The sequence below is a fragment of the Pseudopipra pipra genome, chromosome 1, assembly GCF_036250125.1.
Source record: "Pseudopipra pipra isolate bDixPip1 chromosome 1, bDixPip1.hap1, whole genome shotgun sequence".
Taxonomy (NCBI): Eukaryota; Metazoa; Chordata; class Aves; order Passeriformes; family Pipridae; genus Pseudopipra; species Pseudopipra pipra.
This window is the reverse complement of record NC_087549.1, coordinates 87768034-87784533: the sequence shown is the minus strand read 5'-3', so window position 1 is coordinate 87784533 and position 16500 is coordinate 87768034. Positions and strand designations below refer to the sequence as shown.

Below are 16500 nucleotides of genomic sequence, written 5' to 3'. Positions count from 1 at the left end.
AAGTGGAAGGATATTGAGCTGTCTTACAGAGAAGGACTCCTGCTTCCTGGCAATATCAGTGTTTCTGTCACTCCAGTCATAGAGAAGCTCCTCCTCCTCACAGTCATTGATCCACATGATCTCTCTGCTGGTGGCCTGAATGAGGTTCTGGAATTGACGAAGCTGATCCATTCTCTCAAAGGAGTATTTCTGCAAGGAATTCCAGAAATGAGAAGCCATAAACACAGGAATGCCTGGGCTGGGTGGAGAAAGGGAAGCTGAGAGAGCAGCACAGCATGTCCTCTTTTTTTTTAACTAAAATAACAGTAAAACCCACACATCTATAAAACCTGTTGGCAACGGACAGCAGATAATGTGCCTGGGCTTATTGAATTATGAAACCTAATGGTAATGGACAGTGGACAATGTGTCTGGATTTATAGAAAAATGGGAACCTGACAACAGCAGTCATTGCAAACACACGTGTAGCAGACATGCAGGCAAGCAAAAGGGCATGGAGAAGAAATGTACAAAAAATGTCTGAACACTTAACATCACTTTTACTTGCATTTGCTGCTCATGGACATCTTTGATGCTGTAGAATCACCTTTTGCACAGATGACACTTCATGAAAAAATACCTTCTCTGTCTTCAGACCATAATACAGATCCTATTGCTTGAAATGTGCACAGGAATCAGCTTCCGATCCCAAGGGTTAAATAAACCATTTGCACAAGATTCTCACTGTATTTTATATGAAAATCCAAAGCAGGGAAGATGCACTGTCCTACACAGAACTTGGTTCTAATCCCACCTTTGAGTAACTTTTTAGGCATCGTATACAGTCTGATTTCTTCGCTATGCTTACACCCATTAAGAAGGCAGAGTTCCACTCTCCACCTGCTTAGTGACCAACTCCCTTCACCAGGTGCAAACTAGAAACTTCCTTGTAGGAGTAAGTCAATTATACACCAGGCAATAAATTAATCTCAAGTTCATGACTCAAGATGAATCGAGAAACTAAAAAACACTGTCAGTTTACTGCTGAATAGAATTATTTCAATAATTCTGTCACTCTGTCACTGTCAAAACCTGAAGTGTCCCTTCACTACCATGCCAGTGTTAATAAAGCAAAAAGCACCTTTGTCATAGAGGTTATCAGAAATGAACACATCTCATGCTCACCAGCAGGCCTTCATATTCTTCCTCCAGCTGATGAACCGCAGCCTTCTCCCGCTGAAACAGAGACAGGAAATACTTAGTGAGCTTTTCACAAGTTGCCTACTTGCTAATATTTCCTTTACAGTGTTAATATCACAATAACTGCAGATGGTAACTTGCAAATGCCTACAACAGACATGGATGGATGTACCACTGGAGGACCACAGCAAGCATAAAACCAAGGCTCAGACAAACTTACTATCCTTAGGGATGCTTAGCATGTAAGCAAGTTTGCACATAACACCTGTAATACCAATGCAACTCTTGAAACTGGATTTTTTGCTGTACCAAACTCCTAGGCCAGCCAGTCCTGGAGCTAGCTTTGGACATTATGAAGTACTATAAATTACAATGTGAACAGAAGGCCACAATTTTTATTCCCACTTTTATGGCTGATAGCCTGCCCAGCCTTGGAACTGGTATTCCACAGGGCCAGACTATCACCTTTCCTATTTGAAACTGAAGGGAAAAAGGAGTAATATCCCTTTCACTCTTCAGCTTGGTTGAGAAATCAGAGCTCCAGAACAGAGTGCCTTTTCTTTAGACTGAACTCTCTCCTCCCGATTTAGAGAAAAGATGAATGGAAATGAAATAAGCCTCCTCTCTCATCTCTGTAACTGCTGGGCTGATAGCAGAGGAAGGTAACTGCATTTTCAGTGACTTCTTTATTCCAATCAGAAAATTCAGAGTGGAACAAAGTCTCAGAAGGGGAAAAAAATTAAAGAAATCAACACCTATGAAAAGCTTTAAGCTTAGCTCAGAATTTGTGCATGCTTCACAGAAAAAAACCTGATGATTCAAGCCTGGATCTGAGCCTTAGTATGCAACAACAAAAAGTTAAATAGCTACTAAATTTTCATTTCAAAATCTGGGAAAAGAAGTGAAACACAAATTTATCATGAAATTACGGTTGAAAGTGGTAGCTATCATGACACCAGTGCTTTCTGAAGAGAGAATGAACTACTCAATATTCCTTCTTTGTAGTGGAACACCAGTAATGCAAGGATATAAATCTAGATTAAGCAATGTGTAAGGGACGTCAGTAATTACCAGATCTGTTTTGACTTTGTCCAAGTGCCAGCGATAGTCTCCAATGGCATTGTGAGTTCTCCTATGGTCTCCTATTTGTTGCTCAATGGATGCTGCATCAAACCCCCACTTCACTAGCTCCATTTCAGCCTAGGAGAAAGAAACAGTATTTGTACTTTCATTTCCAACATTACTACCTAAACTGGAGCATAAAGGAATGGAACTGAAGAAAACATGATTATGCAGTAGAGAGTAAAACTGAACAAAGGAAAGTTCAGAATAGGAGGTGATAATTTCTTTAAATTGTCATCACTTAAGCTCTGTGACCGGCTCCCAAAGCAGAAGAAACAAAGTAGGAAAAATATTTTTTTATGATTAGACTAGATGAAGCACACTCAGTAGTGTACTTTCATCTGTTTTCTTTGGATCAAACTATTCTTTTATGTTCTACAGTATAGTTACATTCTTATCACTCTGAAAACAAACTATGACTTTATCAAACAATGCTGTTCATGCAATACATGTGAAAATACCCGGTTAAGTTCTGTAGCCCAATACATTATATTTCCATTTTAATTTTGCTCATGTAAACTTCAGTAACTTGAGTTAAATCCAGTCAAACTAAATGAAAGAAAAAAACCCAGAAGATAAACTCAAATTATTATAAACATTTTGTTTGTCTTGCATCTTGCCAACATTTATTGTAGGGTGCCAAGCAAAAGTCTCTAGAAACAGCCTTGGAAAATGGTAATACAATTCATAATTACTAATCCAAAAACTGACTGCAGTTCTTTGTTTCATTTTTTCCAAATACTAACAGCCACTGAATTCACAATTCAGCTCCTCAAACTCCAGATCCTCCTTAATGCGGTAAAGACACACTACGGCTCTGTCTGAATGCCTGTCTGTGCATGTGCACAGTCAAGAACCAGATATCTTCATCCTGGGTTGGGACTGAATTTGGAAGTTACCGGCCTGGAGTCAAATCTCTATGAGTCAATAGATGACAATAAAGCCAGAATGACACTCAAGCATGGGGATTCAAAGGCAGTGTTGAAAATGATCCAAGAAACAAAACCATTTTTCATTCAGCCTTTTACACGTTACAGGACTTTGACCCTTCTGGTTATATTTGAACAATCTAAAGAGACTGTAGCAACAGTGGCAGTCATGGCTGGCTGCCAGTATGTGAACAAAGGCTGGATTTCACTGTACTTTCTCTAATTCTGCATTGGAAATTTGACCAATCCTCCTCCCACCTGATCCTCCTGTCAGCAAACCATCCAGACAAAAAAAAAGCAGAAAAACACCAACAGAAAACCTCAGGTGCTCAGAACTTTTTCCCACATCTCACCACATTACTAGGGGAAACATTATCCTAGTCTCAATGGGAGCATGTACTGGGATACAGCAAGGCATGGTGGAAAGAAGAGGCACGATGGCAAGCTCAAAACAGATTTTCCCAGTGAGCTAAATGCTTACTGGCCCCACTTCAGCTTTTCTGTAGGGACTGAAGAAGGGGGAGGGAGAAAGAAACAGAGAGGGAGACAGAGAAATTCAGAGAGAGAGAGGGAGACGAAGTGAGGGAGAGAGAGAGAGAGGAGGAGCAGCACGAAAACAGACTGTGGGCTCTCAGTGTGTGTTTTCTACTCCAGGTTACACAAGCAGAAGCTATGCATAGGCAAATTTGTTCTGGGAATGCAACAGATAGTAACTTCAGCACTTTTGTGTGTATTTCAGCACTGACTTCTGAAAGTCTAGTCCCTGTGGCAATCACCTCTACCTTTTGGCTCCCACTGTGATAAAGACAGATAGAGGGGGAGAAAAATCGTAAAACACTGGATAATGGTTAAATCTGTGAAGATGGTCCTATCTGTGTAAAGGGTTAAAATAAATACGAATCAAAGGAAATCTGTGGAAGGAAGGAAGGAAGGAAGGAGGGAAATATTAAGCACAATAATTTCTAACACAAATATTCCAATGCCTTTTGTTATGTTAACAGCTGTGTCCCATTTAGCTTTCAAATCTAACTTTCACACTTTTTCCTCTGCAAAAGAAGACCCCAAATTCATGTTTGTATTTCAGTGGAAATTCACTGTACATAGAATACTGGGGAAATGGGTGGCGGGAGGTAAGGAAGAGGAACTTGGAATAATATACAAGCATTCATGAATACTTTTACTCTTCTACTGGCACCCAAAACATTACTACATATGAGGTGACATTCATTAACAACACCAAGTTTTAGCATTGTCTCTGGGTTTTGCACTGATTTACCTTCTGCTGCCTCATCCAGTTTAGACATTCACTTGTGACACGTTTTGTGTACTCATCCCAGCCTGAGCCACTTTGAGAGGAGAAGCAACCACCACCTTTGGAGCTGGCCCTCCTGGCACGGGGAACACTGATGGCTTTGTACAGGGCACGCATTTGCTCTTGAAGCTGAAGCAGCCTGAAAGTGAAGGAACCACTTAGTGTCTATGAGGAAAGCATGGAAACAATGTAATTTATCTCTCTTACTGGACCACCAGGTATTCAAAACAAAGTGCTGAAAGCAAAAGCTGTGGAAAAAATGTACTAACTAAAATTTCATGGAGACAACTAAGGTGTGAACTTCCATCAGGAATACATTACTGCAAGGCCCTTCTCCATGTTAGCATGCCCCCAGTTAGATGTAGTTCCACCTTATTGACTTCTGTCACATCCTGCAACACCACGGAAGGCAGGCACTTGAGATACCACAAACTTTTATCAGTTCACATTCCCACCCCCAACCTTTCCCTGATAATACCTCTTCTGATACATGTCACAGGGCTGGCCCATCTGCCTCATCTCTCTGATCAGCCCATCCAGGATATCCATTTGGTCATTTGCCTGTGCAAAACACTCTTCCAGATCTCTGTTCCCTCTAATCTGGACACCATCCCCATATTTCAATTCCTAAAACAAAAAAAACAAACAAACAAACAAAAACAATTTTTTTAAAAAAATGGGTGATTAAATTAAATATTCATCTTGGATATCTTAAAAGAAATGTTATGAGGACTGATTATTTTTGAAGCATGATAAGTTTCAACTGCCAGGTCTCTGATTGCCAATTTTAACTGACAGAAGGCCAACTAACTAAGGAGCTGCAGTTGCTGGAAAGTCCTTATTAAAATAAAATATGAAAATTATTAAAATGTAGTATCAACCAAAACTTTCCATAAAGAACAGCACATCTTGACTAATGCTTACTTCAGTGGAGCCAAGGCTTCACACAGTGTGCTAAGTTTTTAAGACACTATGCTTTTGTGTTTAGAAGATGAGAAGCAAACACTGTCCTTGTGGGAGTTGGCAGATATTGTTCCTGATTTTTCACAAGTTACCCTGAGATTCTAAGAATTCCCCCTCCTACAAAAACGCAGGTTGCACCCTGTCTGCCTGGCTCCAGCTCCATGCCCCATCACATTTGCATCCCACCTTATCACCCAAAAACTAGGCAAATTCTCCATGCACCCTCTCAGTCCAGTGGACCAGCATGGTCGTGGTGTTTCAATCAGGAAGACACTGCTTTTTGACCTCACCCCACACTGACACAGCCATGCTGAACAAAACATAATCCAGCTGATTTTGCAAATAAAAAATATTATGCACCTCATTACTTTGTCCCTTAGAAAGAAAAGAAAGAAACAAAGTAAGCAATGCATGTTGTTGCACCAAGCTGGAACTAAACATGTCTTTCTTTTAACTTCACTGGAATAATATTAATCCTTAGCAAAAGACAGTATTTACTCTGGCATTGATTTTTATATAAATGTGCTCTCATGTCCTGTATCTCTGAAAAGGAAATGAACTGCTAACCACAGAGTTCATTCCTGAAAGAATTTACTGCCTGCAGAGGGTCCAAAATTGTGCATTAAACTACCTTTACTGCCAGACCTGTGAAGGGGTTTCACATCTCAGTGGCCTCAGCAGCAGGGTGCACTCGTCACTCTGCATTTCCTCTGACTTTAGCAGGAGTAGAGGACATCCCATGTTTGCCAGGACTGAATCTAGCATCAATGAGTAACCCACTCAGAGGCACTACGGGTTTGTACCAGGTTACTGTACTGTAAAGATCATCTGTATGCATTTCAGCTAAAACAGTCAAGAATATTTTAATCTAGTTTCATATACTTCTTTATGAATCATCTGGAAAAATAAAATAAAGATAATGAAGGTATTTCCTATGGTGATTCAGGTTCATTATGGCCCAGCAAATGATGACAATATTCTACAGGACACACTGAAGGAGTACAGAGGGAAGAAAGAGATCCATGAAGGAGTTATGCCATTACACTTGCAGTTGCCTCACACAAACAGCTGAAAGGGGAGAAAGGAGATGAAGTAGCAGAGCCTGTGAGTCCAGATAACAACACAGCATTCACTCCCCGTAATATTCATGATCATGTTTGATAAGAACAACAAGAAGCACTCACGGGTTGTACTATAAGCTCAGCTCGCATCAGGCAATCCGAACAGTTTTGCAAAAGCTCCTGGATGGTGTTCTGGCGTCTGGACACTGTACAGGTCCCATTCTGACTGTTGTGGGGGAGAAGAAGATGAAGTAAAGACAGAGGAATCACATATTTTGAAGAAATACAAGAAACACAAATTTGAAACAGTTAAGGGAAGTTACATGGAATAATCCACCTCATTTAGGTTCACAGAGACACACACACATTATCTAGCCCTCCTGCAGAGCCACTTTATAATTCTGCAACAGCTGGCATGGACTGACTTTGTCACAGGATAGAGTAGAACATGGAAACTGGCATGACAGAAAGGAGAAAATTTTTCTTCCAGCACAGGTATTTGTAGTTTTGATAGACAAAACTTTGGCAGCTTTACAGTGGGAATGAATTATTCACAATCTTTGTTAACAAAGTCAATACCTAGAGCATGGAGTTGTGTGATGTAATTGTACATGTTATCACACCAGCCATCAAAAGTCAGGGCATAAAAGGAAAGCAGGATCCTTGGCTACACAAGCAAGTCCATTCAAGCATATGAAGGGCCTTTTTACCAGCAGAAATGCGCAAAGCCAGTGCAGTGTCTTAAGACGGAATTGCAAAGATGCTCAAGCTATTACAAAAATAGCTGTAGGGCCTGGAGTTAGAGTACATGTTTTCTTACAGATACCTAAAGTGTGAGTTTGGAGGTTCCAAGTAAAATTCCAGCACTGAAAACACTAGTGGGGGGAAAAGCCAAGGCAGGTAAGGGGGTTGTTATTGTTGTCTTACACATAATCTACTGCATCCATACTGCCAGAAGGTTTCTGGGATTCAGCCACCAAAATGAAACACTGCTAGCTGAACAGGGGTGAGGTGCTTCAAGTGAGGAACCATTCCTTGCTGATGGGATCAGACCTCTCAAGCAAGCCCAGGCGTCTCCCAAACCCAAAACCACTACTAACAGATGGTAAGAAACTAAGGTTCTTCCAAGCCCTACCTAGTATTCCAACTCCTGTGCTCACAGTAGATAACTTTTTCCATTACAAATCACTGAAGAGCCCAACATTCCATACAACACTCATGTCAAAAAGACCATTGGTGGGAACCTGTCCAACTCAGAGCCAGCAAGAAATCTGGATTCCATAGAGATCTTTCCACTGACTTCAACAGACTGACCATCCTTGATAAAAGGAATTGTGACAATGTAAAAAACTCAGCAGAACTGTCCTTGGGAAAATCACTGTAGCACTGAGAAACATTCATCAGTGTAATTTGAAGAGCTCTCTGCAGCATGTGCAGCTGGGGCATCAGCAGACTTCTGTTCTATCAGCTCATCTTGAACAAATGGAAAAGGTTTGCCCAACTTTTCAGCAGCTTCCCCCAATACCAGCGAACAGACCCTCAAAAATGTAGAGACAAGACTGGAGAATCACTGGATGACATAAAACAAGCCGTACATGTGCAGCCCCCTGCTTGTACTGTGACCCTTTGACTGCATAAACGCTGCGCCCCAGTGTGCTATGCACCACTGTGTACCTTGGAAACAGCTTAGAGAAAACAATTATGAAAAATTACATACGGGTCTGATTTTGTGCCAGGCTTTCCATCAGCTTCCTTTTCTAAATCATTCCTTCTCCTTAGGCATCACTGTTGTGTTTAGATCTAGAAGTATGTGACTGCACTTGAAATTTACATTTAATTACACCCACAATTATTCTCATGAATGAAACATAATAAGAGAGAGGAACCTTCCAAGCAATTTTCTCTTTTTAGAACATCAGAAGAGTATTTTTTCTTCAATCCCTTTTTCAATCATGTCCTGGCAGCTACAAGTGCCAAATATGCATTAAAGCCAAAAGAACTATAGATGGTGGCCAGACTTACACTTTAGTAAATTAGTATATCTCCACTGGCTTCAGTTATCTTCACTAACCTCAAAGGCACTGCTCTGCTTTACAATGAGAGGAGGTCTAAACAACGGCTATCATAGTTAACGTGGTAAAAAGTTGTGAAGAAAAGCTATTTTCAAATAAACTACTAAAACAAATTAAAATATAGAAGTAGAATTATAAGTATTTTGTGTTCATCCCAGTGATGCTTGAATACCACATCCAGAATTATTGTCCAAATAATAAAATGTTGGAAAAATTAAGATGGTTTAATACAGATGCACAAAACTCTTCCCAAAGCAGGAGCAGATGCCTTGAAGTGGGAGGCTTAAGCACACCCTAATTAGAGCTTCAAAAAGAGATCTACAAGTTGCTTGTTTACAGTTCACAGGGACCTTCACAAGAAGAAAGTAGCACGTATTTAAGGTTCTCCAAACCAGTAGACAAAGATATAACCAAAATAATGGCAAAAGTTGGACTTATACAAATTGAAACCAGGAAAGAGCACACATTTTATCAATGCTGCTTTTAATACCCTGGATGTTAGTTTTGTTGTTAAAAAACTAACTAGGTTTTGCTAGTTAAAATACAGAGATCAACCCTACAATAATGGGTAAAAAGGTAGTGGCCTGTTAGAGGCACTGGCTTTCAAATCTGTCAAAGGACCAAATGGAGCTAAATGGGTTTACAGGGCACACCCAGAGACAGCAGCTGCCACTATAGGAGATGATGTTTGACAGCACAGCTCCACCAAGTCAACAGGACTTCTTCAAATCTGAAGAAGATTTAGCTGTTCAAATATACTCAAGGGCATAAATCAATATCTGAATTTAAAAACCAAAATACTCAGCAAGACAATACCTCAGCATATACAGGTTGACATATCAGATGGCACTAGCACAATGTCATATAAGCTCATATTCAATACTTTTCACCCTGTGACAAGTATTTCATGATTAGTTTCAAAGGCCCTCAGTATAACATACTTCTTAATGAACCCAACAGGCCTCTAACGTGGATGAGTAGATCAAAGGAGAAACTCCAATGCAGAACAGTACGATATCCAACCTTGAGGCAGTAGCAAACAGACAGCCAAAGGAAAACCATTTCCAACATAAAATATACTGGACCAAAGAAACTGAGGTAAACCCTGAACATGCTGGATGGTATCATAACATGGTACAAAGTATAAAGCTGGATTTTTAGAGTAAAACCATGTAACCTACATGCTATATAAAAATATATTTATGTCCCTCAGGAAGACGTAGGATCCCAGCAATTCTCACAGAACACAGACTTAGTGGATTACTTTACACGGTATTTTGTCAGTGTCTTTCTTGCTTTGTCTGATTTTTTTTACATAAAACTGAACGAGTTTAAAGTAATGTTTGGTCATTGCAACAACTATGCTATGACATACTATTGCTGCTATGGCAATTTGATCTAACTCTGACAGCATTTAAAGCTTGAACCTATGAATAGGATCCTGCTGTATCAGACACTGTAGGCACACCATGCAGTGAAAATATGGACAGATTTTTCATTTGGCTTACTGCACCCCTGTAAATACAGCGTTATCAACCATTCCAGCAGAATGAGAAAGAATTGGAGGTTGGTCTTTTAGCAGGACTCATAACAAAAGAATGCAGAGTCTCTCCTACCAATAAATATATACATTGCAATAATCTATTTGCTGTGCTCCTTTGGTTCTGTAAATGCTGCAGAACAGTGCTGAGTGAAACAGCCCAGACTGCTTCAGACCTCAACTACCTTTTTGTCCCCACAACTTAACATTTTAGACTACCACATTTGTTTGGAAGGCAACTCATGAATTCCAAAAATATACTATTAAGCAGAATTCTTTATTAAAATAACTTAGTCTTAATAGTCACTAACTATTAAAGGAACAAAGAAAAACAAAAAAGGGGATAGCTTCTTTGTTTTAAAATTATGAAAACACTTCAAAACACAGATGAATTGCTTTTATTTGGGATCTTAAAATGTAGCCCTCTCTCTCTCTACCCTAGGAAAGGCATAGCACCTTCATGTTGTCACTGTACGGGAGTTGCCTTGTTCCGTGCATGTCAAGGCAGAACACATTGCTCCCTTGTTATACTATGCTCCTACTCTCCCAGAGAAATGAGAGGACAGCCCAACTTATGCTGACACTGGGATTTGTGCAGGACAGTAGCTCAGCAACACCTCTCTGCTGGAATATACCCCATTGGAGCTAAACTCAGCCATAACTTGAATTGAATTGAATCTTCTATTTCTGAACTTGGATTGTGTTTAACTGTTGAGCAGTACCAGTGATCCTCACAAGACCCCCAGTTGTACCAAAACAAGAAACCTGCTTTCAAGGCCATATAATGAGTTATGAGACAGACACAGCAAACCCAGTGGTGCTCACATCACTGGAACACAGTGGGGCTGAGTACTGCTGCCACTGACTTATTCAAGCAGTGAAAAAGTTTCCTAAGTGATATATTTTGAATAAATCAAATATCTTCTCTAAACACTCAGCTTGCACCCACAACATAGGCCCAGTATAGGAGCTGATGTCATTACTGCAGAACCCGAGGAGTAAGGAAGAAAGTCAGCTACCTTCTGCTTTCTCATTTGCCTCCTGCTGCTGAAGACCTGCACACTCCCAGCATAAACGACTGCAATGTGGAGGCAGCTCTGGCTTCTGCCTTTGTTAGTACACATGAAGAGGCCACCGGGTTATCTAGGGAGGGCAGGGGAGTACGATTAGTGTCTAGAGAAGCAGGGTGGAGGAGACACAGAAGCACATCCAGCTGTACTGAGGGGCCTTCCAGCAGCTTCACAGTTCCTTAAAGCTTTGGAAATACAAAGAGGATGCTCTTGTCTAGAAGATACTACTTGAAACAAATTAGAATAATCCTTGTTACATTTTCCAATTCCTCCCCAAAACTTTTAGCCTTTGTTTAATTCATTCTAAAAGTGAAGGAAGCTTTAGAAAAAAAGTCTTTGAGCAGAACCAGAGTATTGAGTGATTCTCATAAACTCAGTGAGAGCAAAAAAACAGCACTTCTTTTTCTTCACACTTCCCCCCTCCACACAAACTTGTTTGAACAAGCAATAGATTCATCAAGGGATTACCTGGTATGCCCAGAGTAGTCAAGTCAGAGGAAAAACCTGACCTGGAATCTCCATTCCCAGCACACAGCCTGCACATACCACTGGACTAAACCACCACCCACACGCCACCATCTGCCAGTTGGGTGTGGATGCCCCAGAAAATGCACTGGTATATGCTGGCTAAAGGTGGTGAATCACAATATCCATAACAATACAAAGCAAAATTAAAATATTATAACCCAGCTTTCCCCCCTCACCTAACAGAAGTTGAATACAAGTGTCAAATCATCAAGAGTTTCATAACTGGGTTCTCCTCACATGTCTCTGGTCTAACTAGGACCACTTTTGGCACACCATGGCCTCGCCAAACTAGTCCCATCTGCCAAGTATGCACATAGACTAAGGCATGATGGCAGGAAATCTCAAAAGACATCTGCATCTAGCACAATCAGGCTCTAAATACCTTTAGAAATGTGCAAAAATTTAGGAGTCACTAGTGAATTATTGAATTATTAAGACCCCTGAGGCTTAGTGCCCTCATGGCACGCAGGGTTTCACAAGGGATCCTGCCACACCTATTCACAGAAAATCCTCATGCTTTTCCCACTGGTATGAATCACTGGGAGCAACAGAACCGTTCTAAAGGCCACACCTGCCCAGTGCAGCAGGCTGCAGACGTGCTGCCTCTCCCACCACCGGCTCTGGGAGAGAGAGGTGGTGCCAAGTGCTGGGTCTAGCCTTGACCACGGAAATACACCTCTGCTGGAGAGCAGACACTCAAAACACAACAAACCTGCTTTGCCAGACAGAGGCTTTCACACCTGCAAAGGTACCAACATTCAAGTCTCACACATGTATCTACAGAACAGTGGGTTGGGACTTTCTCCTTATGGCGTGGCACTATCACCAGCTGTCACAGAAACCCATTTCTCTGCCAGCCAGAGCACAGCTGCAGGCTCTGCCAGCATGGCAGGTATTCGGCAGCAATTCAGACACATTCCTCCCTCTCTGTCTGAGGAGCTCAAAGGGGAAGTTACCATGCCAGCTCTACCACCACTCAGCTTAGTCAGGACTCTTCAGATCCCTGTGAGACTGATGAGAAGGGCAAAAATGTGGCTTTGAGTCAGTTTCCTCCAAGTTTACTTTGTCTGTCAGTTCCTGAAAGTAATGTCAGGGCACGGGATATGAATTTCTAACTCCTTTTAACTTGAAGCACAGAAGTTAAGTTAATCCTTAAGCAGAATTGTGTAAATTAAATTATGTTCATATCATTCAGTGACCATGAATCCTAGGCTACTTTTTTCCATAACCTCAGCAATGACAAATAAAACTGCACAACTTTGCATTTTTTTCCTTTCTCTCATAGTTTATCAGATTTTCTATCTCCGTAGCAAAGACATTGATAAATATTTTTCTGATGAATTGGCAGTTTAGCAGCATGTGACTCACTGTCAAGCTGAGTATCTGTACTCTGGGCCAAGCTCATCCTGAGTTCCCAAGCCAGAAGAAACCGGGAATGTTGTAAAAGCACCTTGCTGAGCCCTAAGGGTAGGGAGAGTCTCATATTGCTCTGTGAGTAATGTAATACTCAGCACAGACTTGTTCGGCAGAATACGCCCCAAAACTTACAAGACTAGACCCTACCTTGAATCCTTCTGCATTTAAAAATTAGGGTAGAGTGGTCTTCCCCATTGGAAAAAGAAGCCTCAGTTTTCTGAGTTCAGTAGACATCACTAAACTTTGGCACTGCAGACATCTGGCTAAATGCAATTATTCAAAACAATTCCACAGATGATGGCCCTGATCCTGATAGCACAACATACAGGATTTAGTGGATTTTTGGCACAAAACACATGTGCAAAATCAGGCATAACTGCCTTTTTTCATTAACTGGCAACAAACCCCTCGTTTTGTATTTTGGGACACATTTTAACTCAGATGAGCATTGACTAAAAATAAACCTATGCAACCTCCTTGTCAGAAATGGCTGCCCAAAAAGGAGATATTCGTATTACGTTATAAAGAGTAAATGAAAGGTTGTTAACCTTTTGATCAGGTCTGTCCTTTCCACTCTTGCTACACCACCATTGAACACTACAGAAAGAAAAGCCTAACAAACTATAGACTGGTTAAAAATATGTAACAAAAGCCAAAGAATAATAAATTAAAGGAAGGTATTCCTCCTCTAGCACAAGTCAGGAGTGATGGGGAAGACACTCTAGTGCGCCAAAGTGTGGAAAAAGAGAATGGCCAGGAAGTAAAATGCTCTGCCATTCATTTTTCATGCTTTGCTTGTGTCTTGTAACAGTAAAGGTATTTGCCATGAAGCACCATTAGGAAAACAAATCCTCACAAATGCAAGGCAGCAACAGCATTTTGGAGTCCTAGTATATGTACTCTCCAATAGTAAAGTACTGAATTGTTCTAATTATATAGAAATAAATAGGTATTCTCGTACTACTGTATTGGTAACTAGATGTGCTCTAGCTGCAATTAATCGTAACTAACTTACCTGCACATACACCAAACCGAAAGTCAGACAAAGAACAAAAACTAAGAACCACGCAAAGTAATAAACAAAAAATACATAGAATGCAAGTTTTGTCATTCATTCAGTGGTTCTCTAGCAACGGGTCTGACATACCTAAGCAGAGCACTCTGTGCTCTCTAGGATAATCGTAATTCTCTACAGCCACTTATAGATTTTGCTTGAGATAAAAAAGCCTGCTTGTTCTCACCTGCTGTTTATTATTTACTATGCATGTTTAATTCTTGTCCTTCTGCAATCTTATTACGTACTATTCATAAAATCAGGCCTTAAATTCTAACACAAAATACAAGTCAGTGCTTCTGCATCAATCCCTAAATCAGTGGCATCAATAATTAGACCAACAGGTTTAATAGGGCCTTTCCATGCATAAAAACCTGTAATCACAAGCAGCGTTCTGTATAGGTGCTGTATCATAAAACTGCTCTTTCCTTTGGTGACTGTAACTGCTGCCTGCTTTTCAGTCCTGTGAACTCCCAGCTAAGGAGATTAAAGAAGTCTTCATGACCACTGCATTTATTTTCATACATTCACAGGACCACTCTGGTCCAAAAAGTCCTTGCCAGACGTGACATGCACAGATTGCTGGTACAGCTGCATCCACAAGTGCAGGCATTCTCCAAGCCAGGATTCACAGCCGGCACCCTGCCTACAAGAGCTTGACTGTGCCTGCAGCAACAGGGTAAGTAGAAAGTTAAAAAGGTGGAGGGGAGGAAAGCAGACCGAAGTTGCTTGTTACACATCTTTTCTCCCTGGCACTAAATGTCAGGGATCGCCTTATAAAATATCATGACTTAAAACTCCCAAGCCCTAAACAAGCTAGAAACAAACTCAAAAATGAACAAGAGAACAATTCCCACTAGTTAAAATAGTTTTATAGTCTTAGTTATTGCAACTACTGGGGAGTGCAGAGCCTGGGTGTATGGGGTATAAAGCAATTCACCTCAGTACAGCTTTGTTTTACGTCACCAAGCAAAGCCAAGGTTTATCAGCAGAGAACTGATAATACAGCCAGCACGGACCCACTTACAGCTCTGAGTGCAAAGGGAAGACATTGCTTTTTGTTCCTGTTACTCTCTTCAAGGAGAGTCACCACCAGAAGTGTTTTGTTTGTGTTTTTATAAGTAAGTTCTTCGCTTGCGTTTAAATGCCTTTTAGAAGTAAAAAAGACTCCTCAGGAAGGAAGAGAAAAAAGAGACTTGCAAGCTTGCACACCTAGGAAATCAAACCGCAAGCAGTCTCACGGCAGCTCCCCGAAGGCGGCCCCGATCCAGTGCGGCCGAGGGTCGGCTGGACCCGCACCTACCCGTATCCGTCGGAGGCGTAGTCCCCGCCGTAGGTCTTCTGGTAGTAGTAGGTCTTGTGGGTGTGGGTGCCGCCGCCGCCGCCGCCGCCGCCGCCCCCCACCACATGGGAGCTCATCTCGTAGCGCAGGTCGGTGCCCGACTCTGCCCGCGCCATCCGGCCCAGGGTGTTGATGCGCGGGTGCGACCCGCCGTTGATGCTCATGGCAGCGGGGGAGCCGCCCGGGGCGAGAGGGGCCGAGGGGCAAAGCCACGGAGAGATTGACCCAGACCCGACGGGGGGAAAGGCATTCACCGCCGGGAGCGCTCGCCGCGGTGCCGCCGCTCCCTCGCAGTCCACCGAGGGCCGGGGAAGGGCCGAGAAGAGCCGGGGATCGGGGCGGCCAACAGGTGAGGGCTGGGCAGGGGCGCCGCGAAGCGCTGTGCGGTGCCGGGCGGCCGGCGGAGGCTGCTTGGCGACGGCGGCAAGAGCGGAGATCCCGTCTCGTCCCCTCCCCGCCGGCAGAGGAAAGGCGAGGCCACACCTTTCGTGGAGGTTTTAAGCGGCGCTCCTGGGCGTGGGGCCGCCGCCTCGCCTGCGTCCTCCGCGCCTCCTCGGCGGCTGCCTCGGGATTCTCCGCGGCCTCGGCCCCCGCCCCGCCGCGCCCGGCGGTGCTGTCGCTCCCCGGTGGCCGCCCGGGCAGCGCACGGCCTCTCTCACCGTCACACCGGTGTGTCCACCTTCCTCGGTACCTGTGCTGCCCTCGTGAGTTGCCAGTGCAGGTTGAAGCCCATCGGAAACTCCCTCCCTCCCTGTACCGTAACTACTGACTTGCCCTTGCCCTATGGCTGTGGCCGAGGCCCCGGGGCATGGGGCAGCTCGCCCGAGGACCGGGGGCGCTGCGGGGCGGATGGACGGGTCCGGGATGCCCTCGGCACCAAACACCCTTGTGCCACTCCGGAGAGCAACCGGC

The 16500-nt window shown here is 42.8% G+C and overlaps 1 protein-coding gene across 3 annotated transcripts in view; it reads right to left on the bottom strand.

Moving 5' to 3' along the window:
* The window catches only part of DSP (desmoplakin), a 38591-nt gene extending 22522 nt beyond the window's left edge, over nucleotides 1-16069 (bottom strand). For 2 of the 3 annotated variants that reach the window (XM_064663947.1, XM_064663956.1), the window contains exons 1-7: nucleotides 15550-15896; nucleotides 6690-6792; nucleotides 5021-5169; nucleotides 4507-4681; nucleotides 2251-2379; nucleotides 1165-1215; nucleotides 28-189 (exon numbers count right to left, since the gene is read on the bottom strand). In XM_064663947.1, coding sequence (XP_064520017.1) covers nucleotides 28-189; nucleotides 1165-1215; nucleotides 2251-2379; nucleotides 4507-4681; nucleotides 5021-5169; nucleotides 6690-6792; nucleotides 15550-15752 — 972 coding nt within the window. In that variant the 5' untranslated portion in view covers nucleotides 15753-15896. Of the gene's footprint in view, nucleotides 1-27; nucleotides 190-1164; nucleotides 1216-2250; nucleotides 2380-4506; nucleotides 4682-5020; nucleotides 5170-6689; nucleotides 6793-15549 lie in introns of all 3 variants that reach the window. The other variant, XM_064663939.1, reaches the window with a different exon arrangement.
* Nucleotides 16070-16500: the final 431 nt, after the last annotated feature.